The sequence below is a fragment of the Haliotis rufescens genome, unplaced genomic scaffold, assembly GCF_023055435.1.
Source record: "Haliotis rufescens isolate VD_foot unplaced genomic scaffold, xgHalRufe1.0.p SCAF_7, whole genome shotgun sequence".
Lineage (NCBI taxonomy): Eukaryota > Metazoa > Mollusca > Gastropoda > Lepetellida > Haliotidae > Haliotis > Haliotis rufescens.
This window is the reverse complement of record NW_025964361.1, coordinates 39228361-39253671: the sequence shown is the minus strand read 5'-3', so window position 1 is coordinate 39253671 and position 25311 is coordinate 39228361. Positions and strand designations below refer to the sequence as shown.

General features: G+C 42.0%; 1 protein-coding gene across 7 annotated transcripts in view; it reads right to left on the bottom strand.

Moving 5' to 3' along the window:
• LOC124144189 (H(+)/Cl(-) exchange transporter 4-like) overlaps nt 1–25311 on the bottom strand; it is a 90705-nt gene that overhangs the window by 51355 nt on the left and 14039 nt on the right. For 4 of the 7 annotated variants that reach the window (XM_048388245.1, XM_048388246.1, XM_048388247.1 and 1 more), the window contains exon 3: nt 24333–24365. The exons of 1 other annotated variant lie outside the window; for it this stretch is intronic. In XM_048388245.1, the coding sequence (XP_048244202.1) occupies nt 24333–24365 (33 nt within the window). Of the gene's footprint in view, nt 1–92; nt 1589–7483; nt 8159–24332; nt 24366–25311 lie in introns of those variants that run through there. 2 more of the 7 variants (XM_048388252.1, XM_048388251.1) reach the window with 2 other exon arrangements.

Below are 25311 nucleotides of genomic sequence, written 5' to 3'. Positions count from 1 at the left end.
TTAGCTGACACGCCGCGATATAACTGGAATAGTGTTAAAAGCGGTGTTAAACCCAACTCACTCACTCTCAACTCCCTGGGGAGAGTACTCACCATCAGGATTCTCCTTGTCGTGGAAGTTAGGTACCACACTGAGATAGTCCTGGTCTACGTCCGGACCAGGCATACTGGATGTTGACACACGTTTCATAGATCACTCACAAACACGGGTAAAATGTTTTGTTTTCACCAATATTCATGACCTCCAAATCTGTAGGGTCCATTGGAATTAACTAACACAAGCTATATTCTGTCCACAGAACACGTTCATTCATATTCAAACACAAAATATCCCCAACAGCAAGATGTGTTATTTCTTTTTCAGCCTGCGACTTTAGCCATGTCTGAAGCCCGTGTCTAGTAAAATTCATATCAGTCTTGTAAGCTCAGGTATTAACAGACCATATGAGAACACTAAAATCTATGAAAGATTATTCTGAGGACCAAGTTTAGGGACAGTAGACTCAAAGTATTTGGCACAGACTGCTTGTTGATGAATTTACTGATACAAGCCTGACTGCACACCAACAATCATCAGCTTAACATCCTGAGTGACATGTCCACAACATTGCACCGGCTAGACGACTGTCAGGTCAAAACAATCACAGCCACGGACAGCTTCTTCGACACCTTTGTAGAACATGAATCGTTAGCTCCATTGACAAGACAGTTGTTTTCATTAACCAGATGGCTATTATTAGTGCACTATTCAAACTGAAGTTTAGCTCAAGCTCAATCACTTACTGAATGAAAACATTTCACACTTCATCCAAATCCAGAAAAGATATTATGGTTATTGGAAGTTTAACAAAACATTTTGATAAAAAATTCACCAGTGTATGAACACTTGTCTGTAATTCTGCCTTTCACCAAACTATAAATACATATTTCACTTTTTATGAACAAGCATTTCTTTGCGCATATCCTTGAAAAACCTTAGTCTTGTTATTAATGAAATCTATTCCACAAACCCAACATTGCCAGAAACACTACTTCAAATACTCATAAAAATAGAGGAGAGGGTGTTATATGAATACTGACCTAAGAGGTACTTGGAGGCTTGACCTGTAACCTCTGGGAGTATATTGACACATCTCACAACCATCATGGGACTATTTAACCATATTCAACAACTACTTCAATCTAACATTGTATTATGCTATCTCTACAATAAGGTTTAAAAGATTTATTTTGTGAAATATAAATAATTCAAAACACAGGTTACATGTATTTATCCGTGTAATGTATCTTGTTACAAATATACTTTGGAATGCATTAAGTAAATTTATAAATATATATATCAATTCATTCTAGCCATGGAGACGTATATCCATTTGTGAAACACTTCTTCTTGCGATATCCGACGCGAAAACACAGCTGATCACATATATATCACGATTAGTCCAGATAGTACAACTGTTATCCTTGTTAGTAAGACTTCTGTAAGGGAGAAACATGTCCCTATGATAATACTATAGACAACAGGTCACAGTATTGCTGCCCACACTACACACACATGGCCAGTTGACAATCTGGATGTACAATCAGAGCTTCATGCACCACACGCCCCCCTCTAAACTCTCTCCACACCATGACACTTTCATCAGGGGCCGTATAAAAACTCTTGCATCACATTACAGTACTATACCTTTTGGGTTGCATATTACATGAACTGAGGCGTTCGTGGTTTGTGCTGATACATGTACAGGGTTTGCCTGGAATCTTATATGTGGTATCAGAGTTGGGATGGTGTTGCAATTTTTTACCTTGAAACTTTTGACATGTCCCCTGAGGCTTATCATTGAACTCCAGATGGAGGCTGACATTGAGTGTCACCTAGATATAAGGATGTGGCTGTAAGTTAATGCAGACATCTCGCTGACAGTGTCAACATTCAAAACAGTTTGGAATGAGTGAGTGAGTTGGGTTTAACACGGCTTTTAACATTATTCCAGTTATATCACGGCAACTGGGCCACCCGTGCCCACAGTTTGGAATGACAAAAATCTTCTCATATATAATCAACAGAATATATATATGTTGTTTTTTCAATTATCACTTTGGAGATACCACGGTACAGTATTAACATGGATACCCCACTCCGATACAGGGTAATGACTCCAAGTCAGCCAGTCTTTGTTTTATCCCTTTAATGCCGATAGAGTAATTTCTTTTGTATGACACAGACAGGGGATCAAACCATCGACCTTATGAGACAGACAGACCAGAAACATGATGGTGACACACTATGTAACTTGTTTGACTTTAACACACCACTATGACCTGAAATAATGAAATAAACAAACTTTAACAGCATTTTCTTCATAATGTTATATGGCAGTAGAGATTGTTGGAAGTTTATTTGTAGTGATTGGCAGTTGCAGCTAATAACTAAAACGTTCATAAAATGTTGAGTGATGTAGGGCTACATTGTAATAGGAGTGTGATTTAGAGTTACCTCCCATAGTTGTTGACAAACACATGACAGACGTGATCATTCGAGAAGCTTCAGGATGAGACAGTTTCTAGAATGCTGTCATGACAACATAAAGAATAAAAAAACCCACAAATCCCAAACCATCAAAAGGCCAAATCACCAGTTCACCATTAGACTGATCTGAATAGCAAGTTTCGACAAGATATTTTCAATGCTTTTGGAGTTCTGCTCCAGAAACAGATGGAGGACAAACGTACGGACAGACAGGCAGGCAGACAGATGGACGGACGGATGGACGGACAGACAGACAGAATCTCTATATCCCCTCATTGTTCAAACCAGGGGGATAATAATTTCATTAGACGTCCAGAGAGTGTAGTGTTGCATCAGTGCTGACCATTGATATTTTAAGTAAATTGTTATCAATGTAGTGATACGATATTGCTGGCCAGTCCTTGTTTTATCCCCTTAATGCTGCACACCAGGCAGGGTAACAACAAGTGACATTTTTAACAGCTATGAACTACACCACAGGGCGTTCTTATGAAGGAAACAAAAACACATGGCAGGACACTGACAGTTAACACTTAAAAAAGGACATCTGACATCCACACACAAAGAGACACAGACAGACACAGATACACACACAGAGACACACACACACACAGGCAGATACACACACACACACACACAGGATCTGCCAGAGCCCCATCAGTAAATTACTCTCCATAGACCAATACGTCTGTCACTTGTGTCTGCCATGTTCACTTTTCACAAGCAAAGCCCATGAAACTATGAACATGAAACTACTCATGAAACAAACTGTAACCAATGTCTCTTCAAAGTGAACTCGGAATACAAATGGAAACACAAAAAAACGACAACAAAAATCTATTTTATTTGTTTCAGCAATACTGAACTCTTAAACACAAATATGGCAGATTTCAAAAACAAGTTCCAAACAAAAGTGCGACCAAATGCTTTCTGTCATTATGCCCACTTAGCCTCCATTGATGTTTCCAATGGCTGCATCACCTAGCAATAACTCAGAGCCTTTTTAACAAATCATGTGACAAACTGGGACTAATAGCTGCCGAAGCCTGCTCAAAAGTTAAGGAATGTCATCGAAAAACAGTTAGGGTCTCATTGCAACAGTTCTGTGTTTCAAACACGATTATTCCATTAAAGGCATTTGGGGCAGACTGCAGCATGCTGAAGATCAATGACATCTGCTGTGGTGAGGCATATGGGGACACTCTTTTCCAACCTTGTCATAGTCACTTCTGTGATCTTAAGAGCCATTAAACATGAGAGTGAATGCCACTTACGATTGGCCCCTTGGGAAAATTGCCCCAGATTGGGTCAATTTCACGCCAGTTTGGTTACGATGTAGCAAATCACTCACACGCTTAACATGTATCAGTGCAAGCACACATTCAGCTTCTTTAACTAATGATTTCAATGTCATCCATATTTTAATTATTATTTGCTCATTTATTTTTAAAGGAAGTAACAAAAATAAAAACTTTTTTATTAATTCTTTTAAATTTTATATTGCTCTCATGGTTTATTCGGGGGCACAGGTGGCCCCATCGTCTAAGGCGCCGCGATTCTCTGTGCAGAGTTGCATCCCTTGGGCACGCCAGAAACCTATGATTGTGGGTTCGAATCCCGGTTCGCCCCGATTATGTTTCTAGGTTTGTCAGCACCATACCTGTGCTCGTGGGTTTCAGCGAAGTGGTAAACGTCTGAGACCTGCATCACTTCGGGCTTTCCTCCCACATTAAGCTGACACACCGCGATATAACTGGAATACTGTTAAAAGCGGCGTTAAAACCAACTCACTCACTCACTCACTCACTCACTCACTCACTCACTCACTCACTCACTCCTGAACGCCCCAAACTTTCTAATAAAAAAACTTATGTCATGAACACTTAACTTTAACATATTAGGTGACAGTTTTCCTCCCATATGCTCCCCTACAACTATGAATTGGTTGGTTGGTTAGTTGTTTAACGCCACACTCAGCAATATTCCAGCTATATGACGGCGGTCTGTAAATAATCGAGCCTGGACCAGACAATCCAGTGATTGACATTATGAGCATCGATCCAAGCAATCGGGATCGATGACATGCATCAACCAAGTAAGCGAGCCTGACCACCCGATCCCGTTAGTCGCCTTTTACGACAAGCATAGTCGCCATTTACGGCAAGCATGGGTTGCTGAAGACCTATTCTACCCTATGAAACAGAAAGTCCTACACCTGTAGCTACCTTAATAACAAAACCATAAGCATCTGGAAAACACATGTCCAGTGCAATACAACATTGAAACAGAAAGTCCAATGCCTGTGTAACCTTAATAACAAAGCTTAAAGTACTTCTGTTTAATGACCTTGACCTTCAATCTCCGCCATGTCTGTTTGTTTGTTATTTAACGCCACACTTAGAAATATTCCAGCTGTACGACAGCGATCTGTATATAATCAAGTCTGGAACAGAAAATCCAGTGATTGACATCATGAGCATCGATATACTCATTTGGGATACGATGACATGCATCAACTAAGTCAGTGAGCCTGACCACCCGATCCCGTTGGTCGCCTCAAACGATAAGTATGTGTTGCTGAAGACCTATTCTAGCCTGGATCTTCAGGGGTTTCTCAGCCATGATCTCCCAAGATCATGTATATACAGTTCAATCAATGCTTCAATTATTAATGCTCAAGATATGTGTACACATGATTTTGGGGATGTCTACTTGACACTGAGTGGTTGTGACCTTCAGCTTCATCCAATCACATGCAAGAACATCACCTATTGCAGCGTTACAAACATAAAATTGCCATCCCATAGTAGTGAGTGAGTGAGTTGGGTTTAACGCCGCTTTTAACAGTATTCCAGTTATATCACGGCGTGTCAGCTTAATGTTGGAGGAAAGCCCAAAGTGATGCAGGACTCAGACGTTTACCACTTCGGTGAAACCCACGAGCACAGGTATGGTGCTGACAAACCTAGAAACATAATTGGGGCGAACCGGGATTCGAACCCACAATCATAGGTTTCTGGCGTCCCCAAGGGACGCAACTCTGCACAGCGAATCACGGCGCTTTAGACGACTGGGCCCGCCCGTGCCCCCCCATCCCATAGTAACAATTCTTTCTAAATACAACTATTTACAAGTCATTACCTGAGAGAATGACCTTCAAAGTGACTTTGACATGAAACACGATCAGGACATACAATAGGTGTTGAATTAGTTGCTTAATAGTAACTTAATGTTGAATTCATCTTAACTAATTGAAAATACTTTACATAAAATATTTCAAACTTGAAAGTTTGACCTCTAGTGACCTTGACCTTATCTAGAGGCCACCCAAAGTTGAAGCAATTGAGACCCTGTCTTAGATATTATGTGGACTAAGCTTTTTCAAGGTATCGTGTACACAAGACTTCTTTAGGCCTAGTTCATACTGTCCATCGTGATTCTGTCAATACTTAGCGATGTAACAATTCAACTTGTGCATCGTGATATTCTGGCTATTGATACTTGCATCTTGTTGGTCAGTTGTTGTTGTTACAAAAAGATACACATAATCATACATGTTACCAAGGAGACACGTAAAAGGTTTCTCCCAGTATGTACAAGAAGTACCAAATCTCTATTTTATTAATCTCCTTATATCTACAAAACATGCTTTGGTTTTGCTATAATTTATTCTCTGTGACGATGATGGAACGTGTCTGCATGACACTCAAGAGCTTATGGCAATGTATCTCTTTGTGTGTTGTATCACAACAAAGTTTATAATTGTAGTCCTTGTTATATGACCCAAGAACACCACCATGCCAAAAGAATGTCTATACATCAAAAGATCAAAGGATTTTTCTAGGATTCCAAGTGCCCTCAGCAAGCAAATTGGGAAAAAATGTTAATTTGTTAAAAATTGGGATTTTTTTTAAGTTCTTATTTTGTTATGTTCAGGGTTATTTTAACATTGCATTTTAACAATGCATTCAACACAAAAAATAGAATTAAGAATTGAAGCATATTCCTCTTTCTTATTCCTGTTATCATCGAAATACAAGTCATCTCCATACAGCCATCACATTAGTCATAACTATATTTATATGAATTATGATTTTTAATTCCCATTTGCTGGCGACGTGGGGTCGAATATCAGCCTCCGAGGACTTCCAGATAAATCCATGTATTCTGTCAAATAGTGTGCCTTTTCTATGAATCCACTCTTGTCAAGTGTCATACGAATGAGATTATTTCTAGAGTTTCCATATAAGGTGGAATGAACCTATAAACAACATTATCTACATCAAATATTGTTTAATGTTACCATTGTTACTGGCAATACATTATCAATAGTATTTCAGAAATATGGTCTTGTGTTGCTGGTAAATCTGTGATTAATCACTGAATTCCTTTTCAGAATCTGTACATTATATAAATGATATGGAAGTAAACTTTAAAATATCAGATCAAATTTGGTACTATTTTACTTGCGACACTGTTCCACTCTGTGGAATCAGGGTTTTTTTGAGAACTGAACATATTCACAAGGTTATAAATCAGATCGCACATGGCCTTAACATTACTGGCAATGCTTTAACAACTATGACAGACATTGAATGGCATTTCAGAATCTGATAACATATCAATTAAAAATATCCGATCAAATATGGTCTTATTAACTGACAACAGCTTTTTCACTGTTAGAAGCCTTGAATACTGTCATGGCTTTTGGGTCATAATTTTGGAAACATTAACCTTTATACAAGATGTAAATCAAATCAAATATGATTCCAATTTACTTGCAACGCTTTATCAACTGTGACTGAGCATTGTATAGTATTTCAGAGTCTGTATATCATGCACACTGAGCCAGCATAAATCCCATCAAATATGGTCACATTTCCCCAACAACACCCTCAGCATAAAAGTGAATTAATCTCAGCAAGGATTTCTTCATCAACAGCTAATTACCTACCGTCGGAATCGTAGTCCTTTTCCAAGTCCTCATACTTCTCCACCATATTGTGGTATATTTCTGTAATCTTATCCATTGTGGTGGGATTGAGAGTGTCGCGTAAATGACAGCCCTCAGATCCCTTGAGCCTGGTTCTAACTGTCGTCAAACTCAGAGCGGCAGCCAGCTAGTAGCTGATGGGGGCTGCTCAAACAGTGTCTGGTGACCAATAATCTTCTTCAAACATCCACAACTCTCCACCATAAACAACAGAGCCTAATGGCATGGATGTCACCTGAGTTTCAAAATTCACTTCAGAAACAGTAGTCCTCTGTTGGTTCTTGCAACAATTTAACAATTCTTCATTTCTTGAAAGAACATATTTCCTATTCTTCTTCCAGTTTTATCAAGGTGACACTTTTGGACTCAACCCTAAGTGTACTCGTCCTTTGTAAACGTACCCGACACAGTGCCGCAGGGAGGCAGCAGGACTGAGAGATTCCTTTGTGACCTTGATGTAATAGGACATAACTCAACTCCATTGTTCAAAGGCCGATATTTACACTTGACATGGAATACTATCTTACATCAAGATCCAACTTTTTTAAAGATATCACAACTTTTCATAACTCAAGATCTCCCAAGACAGGAATTAAAAAACCTGACATCCATATAAAGTCATCCAGTGTTCGTATCTGTTTTGAAATTATGAACCAGGAAGCCCGTGATTACATGCACCAGTCTCAGATTCCTGTCTGAGAAGGTATTCTTGCCCACTTGAATATTTCCACTCGAGAACTTTCCCTAATCACTTTGCATTATTTCTTCGTCCACTTAGACAGCTTCCTGGGATCGCCATAGTAACCTGTGTCAGGATTTGACACGAGCAGAAGCCACTTCCTGTGCGAAGTGATGCATGCACCCTATCAAAGAACCTAAGTCTGAACCAATGAATGTAGCTCACATCAACCATCAAGGTTATGTAAAAAGCTGGAGTATTCCCGTCGACCAGTACTCTGCTTTACAAAGGACTCTAATCCGATTCAATAAATGTGTTCTTGCCAGAAAAGAATTATGCATCAGCAAGTTCACCTAAAATCATCTATTCCAAATTATTTAGCAAATTAGACTATTTTCCCTGAAGCTTCCTACGACAATTGACAAAGATTTGATAATCAATTTTATTATTTTTCTATATGAAAAATCTTTACATCACATAATGACACTTAAAAATAGCCTGAAAACAGATTTCTTACAAAACACTTGTTGAAATCAATAAATCTATAAAAGTACAGAAAACCGTTACTATGGAGACACAAAAACTGCAAATCCTCTTCAAAGTGACACTTCCATATCAATTTGTCTAAAATAATTGAATACAAACAAAATTACCCCAAACGAATTACCACACAAACAAATTATTCCAAGGATATCAAAATAACATAAAAAACAATATCCATCCTGTTTCAGCCATATATAAAGTAACAAAATGGTAACATTTTCAGGAGATGCCACACTACAAAACCACCTTCTGTAAAGGTAGGACAGACCACACTGCTACCTTCACTCTGTCACCAACATTTGACACTATGGCGTGAGATTCCATGTTGCAGTAATATTGATCAAATCTCAGCAAATCAGAAAGGAGGAACGACGTTCTGCTAGTGTGCAGCAGAATGTCTTGGAATAGCCTACATAGTCCACTAATGAGCTTCTCTGCCAGCATCTTGTGGCCATGTATTGTGGGGAGCCTTTGATCTTTCTTTTTCGTAAAATGTCTTCAATGGCTTTATGCATCTTTATATTTTCACATTTCAAAATATGTTTTTGCCTTTGATGATCTTATGATGCAAATTATCAACTGTATTAATAAGTTGACAATAAGGATATTTTAAAACATGTATTTAAAACTTAAACCAAAGAAACTTTCAGCTGGTATTATCTAATGAATTCTTTTCACGTTGAATATTAAAAAAACCTCATCTGAAGAAATTGGTTGAAGCATAAAATACTCTTTTCACTGACCATCACTCACCCACCTACCTGACTTACCATTCCTCAACCCACCTACCTGACTTACCATATCTCACCTACTCACCTGTCTTACATATCTCACCCACCTACCTGACTTGCCACATCTCGCCTTACCTACCTGACTTGCCATATCTCACCCACCTACCTGACTTACCATACCTCTCCCACCTACCTGACTTACCATATCTCATCCACCTACCTGACTTATCATATCTCACCCACATACCTGACTTATCATATCTCACCCACCTACCTGACTTACCATACATCTCCCACCTACCTGACTTATCATATCTCACCCACCTACCTGACTTATCATATCTCACCCACCTACCTGACTTATCATACATCTCCCACATACCTGTCTTACAATTCCTCAACCCACCTACCTGTCTTACCATTCCTCAACCCACCTACCTGACTTACCATATCTCACCTTACCTACCTGACTTATCATATCTCACCCACCTACCTGTCTTACCATTCCTCAACCCACCTACCTGACTTATCTCACCCACCTACCAGACCTACCATATCTCAACTACCATATCTCACCTACTTACCTGACTTACCATATCTCACCCACCTACCTGACTTACCATATCACACCCACCTACTTGTCTTACATATCTCAACCACCTACCTCACTTATCTCACCCACCTACCAGACCTACCATATCTCCCCCACCTACCTGACTTACCATATCTCACCTACTTACCTGACTTACCATATCTCACCAACCTACCTGACTTACCATATCTCACCTTACTTACCTGACTTACCACATCTCACAACCTACCTGACTAACAATATCTCACCCACCCACCTGATTTGCCATATCTCACCCACCTACCTGACTTGCCATATCTCACCCACCAACCTGGCTTGCCATATCTCACCTTACCTACCTGACTTACCATATTTCATCCATCTACCTGTCTTACATATCTCACCCACCTACCTGACTTGCCATATCTCATCCACCTACCTGACTTGCCATATCTCACCCACCTACCTGTCTTACATATCTCCCCCACCTACCTGACTTTCCGTATCTCCCCCACCTACCTGACTTGCCATATCTCACCCACCTACCTGACTTGCCATATCTCACCCACCTACCTGTCTTACATATCTCACCCACCTACCTGACTTGCCATATCTCGCCTTACCTACCTGACTTATCATATCTCACCTCACCTACCTGATTTACCATATCTCACCAACCTACCTGACGTACCACATCTCACAACCTACCTGACTAACAATATCTCACCCACCCACCTGACTTACCATATCTCACCCACCCACCTGATTTGCCATATCTCACCTCACCTACCTGATTTACCATATCTCACCCACCTACCTGACTTACCATATCTCACCTACTTACCTGACTTACCATATCTCACCAACCTACCTGACTTACTATATCTCACCTTACTTACCTGACTTACCACATCTCACAACCTACCTGACTAACAATATCTCACCCACCCACCTGATTTGCCATATATCACCCACCTACCAGACTTGCCATATCTCACCCATCCAACTGACAAGCCATATCTCACCCACCTACCTGACTTGCCATATCTCACCTTACCTACCTGACTTACCATATTTCATCCATCTACCTGTCTTATCATATCTCACCCACCTACCTGACTTGCCATATCTCACCATACCTACCTGACTTGCCATATCTCACCCACCTACCTGTCTTACATATCTCACCCACCTACCTGACTTGCCATATCTCACCCACCTACCTGACTTATCATATCTCACCCACATACCTGACTTATCATATCTCACCCACCTACCTGACTTACCATACATCTCCCACCTACCTGACTTGCCATATCTCATCCACCTACCTGACTTGCCATATCTCACCCACCTACCTGACTTGCCATATCTCACCCACCCAACTGACTTGCCATATCTCACCCACCTACCTGACTTGCCATATCTCACCTTACCTACCTGACTTACCATATTTCATCCACCTACCTGACTTGCCATATCTCACCTCACCTACCTGATTTACCATATCTCACCCACCCACCTGATGTATCATATCTCACCCACCTACCTGACTTACCATATCTCACCCACCTCCCTGACTTACCATATCTCACCCACCTACCTGTCTTACATATCTCACTTATCTTCCTGATTTGCCATATCTCACCCACCTACGTGACTTACCATATCTCACCAACCCACCTGACTTACCATATCTCACCTCACCTACCTGATTTACCATATCTCATCCACCTACCTGTCTTACCATATCTCACCCACCTCCCTGACTTAACATCTCACCCACCTACCTGACTTACCATACCCCAACCCACCTACCTGCCTTACATATCTCACCCACCTACCTGACTTACCATATCTCACCCACCTCCCTGACTTACCATATCTCACCCACCTACCTGACTTACCATACCCTAACCCACCTGTCTTACAAATTTCACCCACCTGACTTACCATATCTCACCCACCTGACTTACCATACCTTAACCCACCCACCTGACTTACCATATCTCATCCCAACCACTTACCCGCCTTAACATATCTCACCCACCTACCTGCTTGACTTGCCATCTCACACCAACTACCTGACTTACCAGTTCAGAACTACCTGACTAACATACCTGATCTCCTCCTATGCCACCCCCCACCAACCATACTTGACCCCACCTCTCTACTTCCACCCTCCAACAAACCATACTTGACCCCACCTCTCTAGTTTCACCCTACAACCAACCATACTTGACCCCACCTCTCTACTTCCATCCAACAACCAACCATACTTGACCCCACCTCTCTACTTTCACCCTACAACCAACCATACTTGACCCCACCTCTCTAGTTCCATCCAACAACCAACCATACTTGACCCTACCTCTCTACTTCCATCCAACCATACTTGACCCCACCTATCTACTTCCATCCAACAACCAAGCATACTTGACCCTACCTCTCTACTTCCACCCTCCAACCAACCATACTTGACCCCACCTCTCTACTTTCACCCTCCAACCAACCATACTTGACCCCACCTCTCTACTTCCATCCAACAACCAACCATACTTGACCCCACCTCTCTACTTTCCTCTACAACCAACCATACTTGACCCCACCTCTCTACTTTCACCCTACAACCAACCATACTTGACCCCACCTCTCTTTTTCCATCCAACAACCAACCTTACTTGACCCGACCTCTCTACTTTCACCCTACAACCAACCATACTTGACCCCACCTCTCTACTTTCACCCTACAACCAACCATACTTGACCCCACCTCTCTACTTTCACCCTTCAACCAACCATACTTGACCCCACCTCTCTACTTTCACCCTACAACCAACCATACTTGACCCCACCTCTCTGCTTCCATCCAACAACCAACCATACTTGACCCCACCTCTCTACTTCCATCCAACAACCAACCATACTTGACCCCACCTCTCTACTTCCATCCAACAACCAACCATACTTGACCCCACCTCTCTACTTCCATCCAACAGCCAACCATACTTGACCCCACCTCTCTACTTCCACCCTCCAACCAACCATACTTGACCCCACCTCTCTACTTCCATCCAACAACCAACCATACTTGACCCCACCTCTCTACTTTCACCCTACAACCAACCATACTTGACCCCACCTCTCTACTTTCACCCTACAACCAACCATACTTGACCCCACCTCTCTACTTCCATCCAACAACCAACCATACTTGACCCCACCTCTCTACTTTCACCCTTCAACCAACCATACTTGACCCCACCTCTCTACTTCCATCCAACAACCAACCATACTTGACCCAACCTCTCTACTTCCATCCAACAACCAACCATACTTGACCCCACCTCTCTACTTTCACCCTACAACCAACCATACTTGACCCCACCTCTCTACTTCCATCCAACAACCAACCATACTTGACCCCACCTCTCTACTTTCACCCTACAACCAACCATACTTGACCCCACCTCTCTACTTTCACCCTTCAACCAACCATACTTGACCCCACCTCTCTACTTTCACCCTACAACCAACCATACTTGACCCCACCTCTCTACTTCCATCCAACAACCAACCATACTTGACCCTACCTCTCTACTTCCATCCAACAACCAACCATACTTGACCCCACCTCTCTACTTCCATCCAACAGCCAACCATACTTGACCCCACCTCTCTACTTTCACCCTACAACCAACCATACTTGACCCCTTCTCTCTACTTCCATCCAACAACCAACCATACTTGACCCTACCTCTCTACTTCCATCCAACAACCAACCATACTTGACCCCACCTCTCTACTTCCACCCTACAACCAACTATACTTGATCCCACCTCTCTACTTTCACCCTACAACCAACCATACTTGACCCCACCTCTCTACTTCCATCCAACAACCAACCATACTTGACCCCACCTCTCTACTTTCACCCTACAACCAACCATACTTGACCCCACCTCTCTACTTCCATCCAACAACCAACCATACTTGACCCCACCTCTCTACTTTCACCCTTCAACCAACCATACTTGACCCCACCTCTCTACTTCCATCCAACAACCAACCATACTTGACCCCACCTCTCTACTTCCATCCAACAACCAACCATACTTGACCCCACCTCTCTACTTTCACCCTACAACCAACCATACTTGACCCCACCTCTCTACTTCCATCCAACAACCAACCATACTTGACCCCACCTCTCTACTTTCACCCTACAACCAACCATACTTAACCCCACCTCTCTACTTTCACCCTACAACCAACCATACTTGACCCCACCTCTCTACTTCCATCCAACAACCAACCATACTTGATCCCACCTCTCTACTTCCACCCCACAACTAACCAAACTTGACCCCACCTCTCTACTTTCAACCTACAACTAACCATACTTGACCCCACCTCTCTACTACCACCCTACAACCAACCTCACGCCATCTCTCCCTACCCTAACCCTATCCTGCATACCATAATTTACTATCTTCTCCTTCTAGACTAGAATTTGGCTACCCTCCCCTCCCACCCTCTATAATTTTTGTTTGTCCTGTTTAATCTATACATGCACTATGAGTATCATTATACAGTTGTGACTAGGATTCATTTCAAAATGTCTTCTTTTTCATTTCTTCTGACTTCACTAACAAATGCACAATATCAGGGACAACACTGACTACTAATCACCTCCATTGTATTATTCAACGGCATATCTGACATCAAATATGAATTTCATGAGGCTGGCCCCTTCACCCCTTCAGATCAATAGAGGACATTGTTTTAGATTCCCTGACAACAGCATCTTGTCATGTCGCCCCCTGACTGCACTGCCCACTAAGAACCAATCTACACATTCAGTCTTCAGACACAGAAAGCACTTACCCAATAGGTCATGGTACTGCACTTTACCTACCACAAATATCACAGATCCTCACTTAATGTGACACCATTTTACATCATGACATCACTGCTTGGTAGAACAGAACAGGTTAAACGTATGTTGTACAATGGCGAGAGTGAACATGGTGGGGTCAGATATGGTCTGGTGGGGTATGGTGGAGTACAGAGGGCAGGATGAGGTAAGATGGTAGAAAGGTGGGGCCAGGTAGGGTGGGATGGTAGGGTGAGATGGTGGGGCCAGGTAGGGAAGGGCCAGGTAGGGTGGGATGGTAGGGTGAGATAGAAAGGTGGGGCCAGGAAGGGTGGAATGGTAGGGTGAGATGGTGGGGCCAGGTAGGGAGGGGCCAGGTGGGGTGGGATGGTAGGGTGAGATAGAAAGGTGGGGTCAGGAAAGGTGGGATGGCAGGGTGAGACAGAAAGGTGGGGTCAGGTAGGATAAGATGGTAGGGTGTGATAGAAAGGTGGGGTCAGGCAGGGTGGTATGGCAGGGTGAGATAGACAGTTGGGGTCAGGTAGGGTGGGATGGTAGGGTGTGATAGAAAGGTGGGGTCAATTAGGTTGAGAAGGTAGGGTGAGATAGAAAGGTTGGGTCAGGTAGGTTGAGAAGGTAGGGTGAGATAGAAAGGTTGGGTCAGGTAGGGTGGGATGGTAGGGTGAGATAGAAAGATGGGGTCAGTTAGGTTGAGAAGGTAGGGTGAGATAGAAAGGTGGGGTAAGGTAGGGTGGGAAGGAAGGGTGAGATAGAAAGGTTGGGTCAGGTGGGGTGGGAAGGTAGGGTGAGATAGAAAGGTGGGGTCAGTTAGGTTGAGAAGGTAGGGTGAGATAGAAAGGTTGGGTCAGGTAGGGTGGGAAGGTAGGGTGAGATAGAATAGTGGGCTCAGTTAGGTTGAGAAGGTAGGGTGAGATAGAAAGGTGGGGTTAGGTAGGGTGGGAAGGTAGGGTGAGACAGAAAGTTGGGTCAGGTATGGTGGGATAGGAAGGTGGGGTCAGATAGGGAGAGGTGGTAGGGTGAGATAGAAAGGTGGGGTCAGGTAGGGTGAGATAGACAGTTGGGGTCAGATAGGGTGGGATGGTAGGGTGAGATAGAAAGGTGGGGTCAGATAGGGTGGGATGGTAGGGTGAGATAGAAAGGTGGGGTTAGGTAGGGTGAGACAGAAAGGTGGGGTTAGGTATAGTGGGATGGTAGGGTGAGATAGAAAGGTGGGGTCAGGTAGGGTGAGACAGAAAGGTGGGTCAGGTATGGTGGGATAGGAAGGTGGGGTCAGATAGGGAGAGGTGGTAGGGTGAGATAGAAGAAAGGTGGGGTCAGGTAGGGTGAGATAGACAGTTATGGTCAGATAGGGTGGGATGGTAGGGTGAGATAGAAAGGTGGGGTCAGTTAGGTTGAGAAGGTAGGGTGAGACAGAAAGGTTGGGTCAGGTAGGGTGAGAAGGTAGGTGAGATAGATAGATGGGGTCAGGTAGGGTGGGATGTAGGGTGAGATAGAAAGGTTGGGTCAGGTAGGGTGGGATGGTAGGGTGAGATAGAAAGGTTGGGTCAGGTAGGGTGAGATGGTAGGGTGAGACAAAAAGGTGGGGTCAGGTAGGGTGAGATGGTAGTGTGAGATAGAAAGGTTGGGTCAGGTAGGGTGAGACAGAAAGGTGAGGTCAGGTAGGGTTGGATGGTAGGGTGAGATAGAAAGGTTGGGTCAGGTAGGGTGAGACAAAAAGGTGGGGTCAGGTAGGGTAGGATGGCAGGGTGACATAGAAAGGTGGAGTCAGGTAGGGTGGGATGGCAGGGTGAGAGAGAAAGGTGGGGTCAGGTAGGGTTGGATGGTAGGGTGAGATAGAAAGGTTGGGTCAGGTAGGGTGAGACAGAAAGGTAGGGTCAGGTAGGGTAGGATGGCAGGGTGCGAGAGAAAGGTGGAGTCAGGTAGGGTGGGATGGCAGGGTGACATAGAAAGGTGGAGTCAGGTAGGGTAGGATGGCAGGGTGACATAGAAAGGTGGAGTCAGGTAGGGTAGGATGGCAGGGTGAGAGAGAAAGGTGGGGTCAGGTAGGGTAGGATGGTAGGGTGACATAGAAAGGTGGAGTCAGGTAGGGTAGGATGGCAGGGTGACATAGAAAGGTGGAGTCAGGTAGGGTAGGATGGCAGGGTGACATAGAAAGGTGGAGTCAGGTAGGGTAGGATGGCAGGGTGACATAGAAAGGTGGAGTCAGGTAGGGTAGGATGGCAGGGTGAGAGAGAAAGGTGGGGTCAGGTAGGGTAGGATGGTAGGGTGACATAGAAAGGTGGAGTCAGGTAGGGTAGGATGGCAGGGTGACATAGAAAGGTGGAGTCAGGTAGGGTGGGATGGCAGGGTGACATAGAAAGGTGGAGTCAGGTAGGGTGGGATGGCAGGGTGAGAGAGAAAGGTGGGGTCAGGTAGGTCGGGTTGGAATCCCCAGCATATTTTGTTGAGAACTCTAAAAGTGGATGAGGTGGGAAACATGGCTGCTATAGATGCGAAGTGGATACTGAGGAAACTAAATCTTCTGGCCTATTCCATGTCAGTGTTGAGATCCTGAATTCATTATTGTTATCAAATACAAAAGCATTTCGAGAAATTATCAGCCAAACTCAAAGAAAGTTCAAAATCAAACATGCTCAAATCTCAAGTAGCTTATATTTTTCCATATAAAATAATCACACTATACACAATGACTATTATCACATCACACGTCTCACATCACCACATCACACTAAATCTAGTCAAAGTTTTCTGGTCAATCATTGTAACTTCTACTAGGCAAAATGCGACTCCTCGCACAGCCACAGAAACCAATGAAAGTTGTATTATTCCAGCACAGGAACACAGTAATTCCTGGAGGAAGAGATGCATTTCTCAACAGATACCTTGGGGCAATTCATTCTCTATTTAACCCCGAGACTAAGGAAAGTAAAAAACTATGAATATCTTCATCAGACGAATCGGAACAAGTGCGTCAACGAAGCAGATACGAGCAATTCCCCGTTCCCGTATGCCACTAATGTCATTGCATAATCTGTCGAAATGACAGCCGCGCTCAAGTCATTCTTCCCACAATACCAGGCAACCGTCTCAACCAATCAGAACATGTTGTATAATTGGTCAGTTTTAGTTATCATTCAATCTGTTTCCCCAATCGTGAGCCGCAGGTGAAGGAAAATAGACGGGCTTGCTGGCTACACCATCAACAAGTGCAGGAACGGAGGAATCCCCGATATTTTGACAATCAATAAATACATAATGTGCTTTATGTCCAAGGAAATTAGCCCTGTCTGTCAGGAATACAGACGATACTGAGCCAGTCTATGGGGTGACTAGCATTAACCTTAATACAGAACTAAAGGCAGGACTTGCGAAATACAATCCATGGGCAATTAATTCCACTGATTTGAACTAAAGTTTCATCGTTATTCTTCATCATGTGTTACAAGAAGAGATTATGACAGCTATTCCTGTTTTCCAATAACATTTTAAAGGGCAGTTTACAATATTTATTGATCATTTGTGCTGTGAATTCATTACAAAATGAAATTGTGCTCTGAATTAATATCAAAATGAAATCGTGGTCGGAGTTAATATCAAAATGAAATATTTTTGCAGACATCATTCAAATTTTATGTCCAAGTTTTTTATAAACTTTCTTTGTTGTTTAATGCCTCACTTAGCAGTATTGCACTGATATGATGGCCATCTGTAAATACATGTAATCAAATATGGACAAGACAATCCATTGATTGACATTATGAGCATGGATCTAAGCAATTTGGGTACGATGACATGCATTAAGTCAGCGAGTCTGACCACCCACACCCGTTAGTAGCCTCTTACAACGATCAGGGGTCACTGAAGACCAATTCTAACCCGAATCTTCATGGGTCTTTTGATTGACTTATATATAAAATTCAGTTCACAGTTGGGGCAGAGGGGTAGCAGAATGACTTGATCCACAGCATTCCAAAGTAGTGCTGTACTAAGTGCCCTGCTCCAATAAGCACCCCCCAAATATTTTTGGGAGTAATGAGTAAGTATGGTTTAACGCCGCTTTTAGCAATATTCCAGCAATATCACGGCGGGGGACACCAGAAATGGGCTTCACACATGGTAACGGTCGAATCAAACCCTGGTCTTCGGCGTGACGAGCAAACGCTTTAACCACTAGGCTACCCGACTGCCCCAAAATATTTTGGGGAAATTAGTTCATTGTAAATTTAATCTGATGAACAGAGATTGCCGCTATGTTGAGCAACACATCAAACATTTTCTTGTAATTGTTGTAAAGCTGGTTAAGAGACCGACTGACAATAAAAATCTAAAACGATGGGGTAAAAGAGACTTTTGACAAAAGGAATTTGGCCAAATCTGTTTTACAATTAGTTGAAATGGAGAAAAAAACATTTTATCACTGCTGTTTGTAAGAAATGCAGCATTAGAAACTAACAGTTTTAAACCACTAGTCCTTATAATGATAACATATAGCAAAACCCTTAAAAATGGCAAATTTCCACTAGTCCTTATGATAGCTTAACTATTGGGTAGTTTGGCAAGGACTACAGGACTAGTGCCAATTTCTAACCCTGAAATGGTTAATAATATGTAAAAAAAATCTTCATTCTAACCAAACAATAAATAAATTATCATTCTGTTGTCTAAAGAAAACATACTATTCTTTCTCACAAAACAACTTAGATGGCACCATGTTTACTCTGTAGCCTTGAATAATCATACGGTTGCGTTTTGCCGTCACTAAAATGATTTTTCACAAGCGCTGATGCCCCATAGCCTGCTTTGTATTTAAGACCTCACACAGCATTAGCCTTCAGAAGGATTTAGACGTCTTGCTTATCAATGGTAGGCAGGTCTGTTTCAATTACAGCAAGAACCTCTCTGGTCATCAAAGTGTCATTTGAACAGATCATGGGATAAAGGGAGACAACTTATGATACATAGATAAAGAGAAATTATGAGAGCTTACCAGGCATAACACCGGAGAAAAAAGTGTCTTTAAATCATCAAAAAAATTCTTGTAAGAATGCATATTTTCTGCATAAGACATTGCTACCATTGAAAATAACCTCAGCACTTATGACTTCATACTTCCTACAGAACAAAGAAAATTTATCAAAATTCCATCCATCCTCAATTATCCAGAGTAATAAATTCTATTATCAGTACTGGATTCATTCACCCATCACAGCTTTGTTTCCAAAGTGGCATCACCATTTCAATCACTGCAATCTCATTAAAATCTGATCTTAGTTCTCGCTACCGCTACGGGTATCCCATTACGGGTCACGTGAGAACGACCTTGCGCGAAATTTGACTGACCAATGAAATGACTGACAAGAAATCGACATTGGCCAATCAGAAGGCAGCTTTCTCAAGCTTTACGACACTAGTTTCCAAATGGCGACTACGCTTCGAAACATATTTTGACGTATTCTCGATTAAATATTTTAAAACTGATAAGAAGAACATTCTGGAATGACTCATAGATGGCCTAGATTGTATGGATATAATCATAAAACCCGTAACTGTCGTTCGGAATACCCCGTGTTAAATATATCGTGGTTGCATGATCAGAAAACACATTCCGACTGTCACTTTCATGATCTGGTAAGCGACGCTCTGATTGGTTGGATGAAAGGTCGTTCTGACGTGACCCGTAATGGGATGTCCTCAGATATTTGTTTAGCGATAGCGAAAACTAAAATCTGATTTTTATGAGATTAATCACTCCTATACATATCTTAGCCCAGAATTCCTCGCACTCATGTGAATATTTTGACAAAACAGTGATATTTAGCCTCATGCCAAACAATTCAGACACGGAACGAAGCTCTGGTGAAGAATAGGTCCAGACTATTTATCATAACAGAATCGAGATATAATACACTGAGTAACTGAGGATGAACTCAATCACACTTCTCAACATCCTTCTTCTTCTTCAAATAACTATTTTTTATTTTTTACCAGGGATTCCTGGTCAGATAGTTCCCCTAGTCTGTCTCCAAGACAATTGAGAATAAAGTAAAAAAAAGTCATCTATCTCAAGTCTAGAATGACATGGCAAGTCTAGAAATTAAGCATTGTTCTGTGCTCCAATTGGATTTTTTTTTTTTTTAAAAGATATGTATTTTGAAGTAAGATAACTTTACTTTGGGGACTAAATGTCAGTCAACTGATGCTGGTCGTTAGAAGCAACCAAATGGATAGGGTGGTCAGGCTCACAATATTGATCACTGGATTGTCTGACCCACAGTCATTATAGCTGGAATATTGCTAAGTGCAACATTAAACAACAAATAAACTACCAAATCAAATAACCATGAGGTCTTTTCTTAATACTTTGCTAACAAGAGTCTGATATTGCAAAACCATTTTTCTAGTGATCTCATACATAAGCTAAGAATATGGCCAATAATTAAAGGGACAAAACAAAGAAAATGTAATGCTAATTGGGGTGACGCATTCATTAATCTTCAATTACAAGTCAAAGAGTTGCCTCACTTCTTATACTGATCTTCGATTTATAAGATTCTACAGAAGTTTGTTAAATTATCGGACTGAAAGCAATTTAATGTCACATTTGTGAACATGTTGGTAGGAAGATCTATACACCAAGCAATAAAATCAAATCACATGTTTCCGTGGCACAGTGTGCCGATATTGGTATTCTAGGACTAACTGAAAGTGTCTGTCCCCGATTCATGCCAACAGTGTTGGATTGGTTGGTTGGTTTCTTGTTTAACGCCGCACTCAGCAATATTCCAGCTATATGACGGCGGTCTATAAATAATCGAGTCTGGACCAGACAATCCAGTGATTAATATAATGAGCATCAATCCACACAATTGGGATCGATGGCATGTATCAACCAAGTCAGCGAGCCTGACCACCCGATCCCATAAGTCGCCTTTTACGACAAGCATAGTCGCCTTTTACGGCAAGCATGGGCTGCTGAAGACCTATTCTACCCCGAAATCTTCACGGGTCCATGCCACCAGTGTTGGAAGGCATCAGTATCACACATCAGTGACACAACTCCATTACATTGAAAGGTCACGGCTATATGTATACTGTGTATTTATCAGGAAGGAACGACCCAACACAGCTCCAAAACCACATGTATTCACAATGTAGTATCTTCACATAAACAATACTTGGAGTATATTCCGTCCCAACACAGATCACGCTGGGACAGAATCAACCATTCTGTGAATCATCACTGTCCCAGAAATACTGATCTGCTGATTAGACAGAAAAAAAATATCCAAAATAATTTCAGGAAGAATTCCATCAAACACATTGAACATAGTGCCAGTACATTTTGATTTATTCTGACACTCCTGTGTTGCATATAAGCAGTTCATGCATTCATTTCTAAGCAATGTATTTGTGTTGATGTGTCCATGAAGCCCCTACCAAAATCAGACATGCCTTCCATATTGGATGGTGTTTCCTGATTGGCTGATAATAGAAAGTTTGTTTGTTTGTTTGTTTGTTTGTTTGTTTGTTTGTTGTTTAACGCCACACTCAGCAATATTCCAGCTATATGACGGCGGTCTGTAAACACTCGAGTCTGGCCCAGACAATCCAGTGATTGACATCATGAGCATCAATCCACGCAATTGGGATACAGTGACATACATCAACCAAGTCAGCGAGCCGGACCACTCCGAGCGAGCCGAACCCGTTAGTCGCCTCTTACGACAAGCGTAGTCGCCTTTTATGGAAGCATGGGTTGCTGAACATGCTGAAGACCTATTCTACCTGGCATCTTCACGGGTCTGACAATAGAATGGGCAGGCTTGCGTGGCATTAGTGCGCTGAACGATGCCACTGATTTTGTATTGTCTACAGATTTTTTTAGTGTTAATGATTAAGCTAGCAGCCTTTGAAGTTATTATTGTGGACGTATATATTTATAAGAATTGACTGTGAGGCGCTAGAAGGTTAACAGCCACATTACCATCTCATCCTACCGGGTACCCACTCACTGCTGGGTGAACAGAGGCACATTTCGAACAAAGTCACTTGCCTAAGGAGACACCACATGTGGTACATGTGCTTCAGTGTGGGGCAGCACCGAAGCCCTAGAAACTCTCAGGAGTCAAGCTGCCGAACGTGGTCACCCATCCATCTACTCTCCGAGACCGACGTTGCTTAACTTCACCTGATTAGTGATCTGTGCGCTGTGCACAGGACCACGGCTACAATATGTTTTGCATATGAAAATTGGGGTGCTCACCAGTTTTTTACACAAACACAAAAACATATTGAAGAAAATTCTCAACAACACGGGAGAAACTTTAAGGTGGAATCCTAGATAGAATTCACCACTTGTGTTCTTAATATGGGAAATATTGTCGATCAGTATTCATGGTATTTGCCTCATAAAATACCAACTAACTAAAACTCGGCTTATATTTCTCATACCGTATTTGACGTAATAAGCGCCCTGCTCTAATAAGCACCCACGGCCATATTTGCTAATATATTGGCTCGTGAACAATCCCAATTAGCTCCCTTTCCGATTGATCAATGTACACAATACTTACTTATTCGCGTATAATACGCACTCGTGTGTTATATGCACCCTTAATTATGGGCAATTAAATTCTGGAAAAATATATCTCTCGTATATAAACATTTCAGGCTGTCAGCATAATCCACAAAATTTATCTTTCAACTCTGTTTTTTTCGACAAAATAATATTCTAATCAGAATAAAAGCCCCCTATTTCTAATTTTGAAAGTGCCCTGGGAGCTTATTACGTCGAATACGGTATTTAAATACACTCATAGTGAATCAGGTGAGTCGAAATGGGTTTTAACATTGCATCCAATATTATTGCACTTATATAGCAACATGCATGCATGCGTGACTGTGTGAATCTGTTTGTACTAGTCCAGACTGATGCCGATTTATAATGCTAGCCCACTGAGATACCATGCCGCAGTTTAACATGAATACCCCAATCAGACACAGCATACTGACTCTGTTCCTTGTTTTAGCCCGTTGATGCCAAGCCCCGGACAGGGTAATAACAAGTACCATCATTTATTATCTTTTGGTATGACACAGCCAGGGATCGAACCCCGGACCTTCCTCTCTCTGGGCGGATGCTCTTACACTAGACGGTCAGTCAAAATTAACATGAAGGAAAATCATAAAATATTCTTAAATTGGTTAGTTCACAATAAACAATTATGAACTTTCTATGAACAATTGTTAAACACACTGCAAACAAGCATTAAACATGAGCACAACCACAAAATACATTACCAAGTCACTGATAACAATCATCATCACTCCAAACATGTTATTTACACAGCAATTTCAACCAAGCTTTGTCAACTTAAACCAACCGTTACCTGAAGACAGATGATCCATGTCCATATATTCACCTGTGTAATCAACAAACAGGTAATATGCAGGTGAGATAATTACAGGTACAACCTGAAGCATGGCTACATGCTGGTACAGATTCTCCACTACTTATTCTCTGCTGATACAGACACAGGACAGGGGAGTGAGTGAGTGAGTTGGGTTTAACGCCTCTTTTAACATTATTCCAGTTATATTCACGGCGTGTCAGCTTAATGTGGGAGGAAAACCCGAAGTGATGCAGGTCTAAGACGTTTACCACTTTGGTGAAACCGACAAGCACGGGTATGGTGCTGACAAACCTAGAAACATAATTGGGGCGAACCCGGATTCGAACCCACAATCATAGGTTTCTGGCTGCCCAAGGGACGCAACTCTGCACAGCAAATCGCGGCGCCTTAGACCACTGGGCCAACCGTGCCCCCACAGGACAGGGGATGTCAATATACAATTTGATATGAAATCACATGATACAGTGAGTGACTACTTCTGAATGTACAATCAAAATAATGTTTATGCAATAAATGTATACAGGGACCATGGGCATGATAGAAAAGCTAATCAAGTTTCTTTATTTCGTACATGTTTAGGCCAACGCCCATGGTACATATACTGGTCCACAGTATTAATTATTGACTCGGGTAGATAACGGCATAATACAAATACATTGCGGTATTTGGAATTGTAGTTTGGTTACAGTCAGACATTAACATATTAAATGTATCCAGGGTAGGATGGACATAAAACATTTCATGGATATATTGTTGTCTTAAACTATCATCGGCTTTGCAAATTAACAAAAAGTGGTATTCATTTTCCACATAACCAATATTGCATAATTTACAAATCCTTGAGTTTCTAGGTACATTGTTATATCTTCCCGTTTCAATATGTAAGGAATGCGAACTGCAACGAAAACGAGCGATTGACGATCTAAATTTACAAATAGTTACAGCAGATATATAT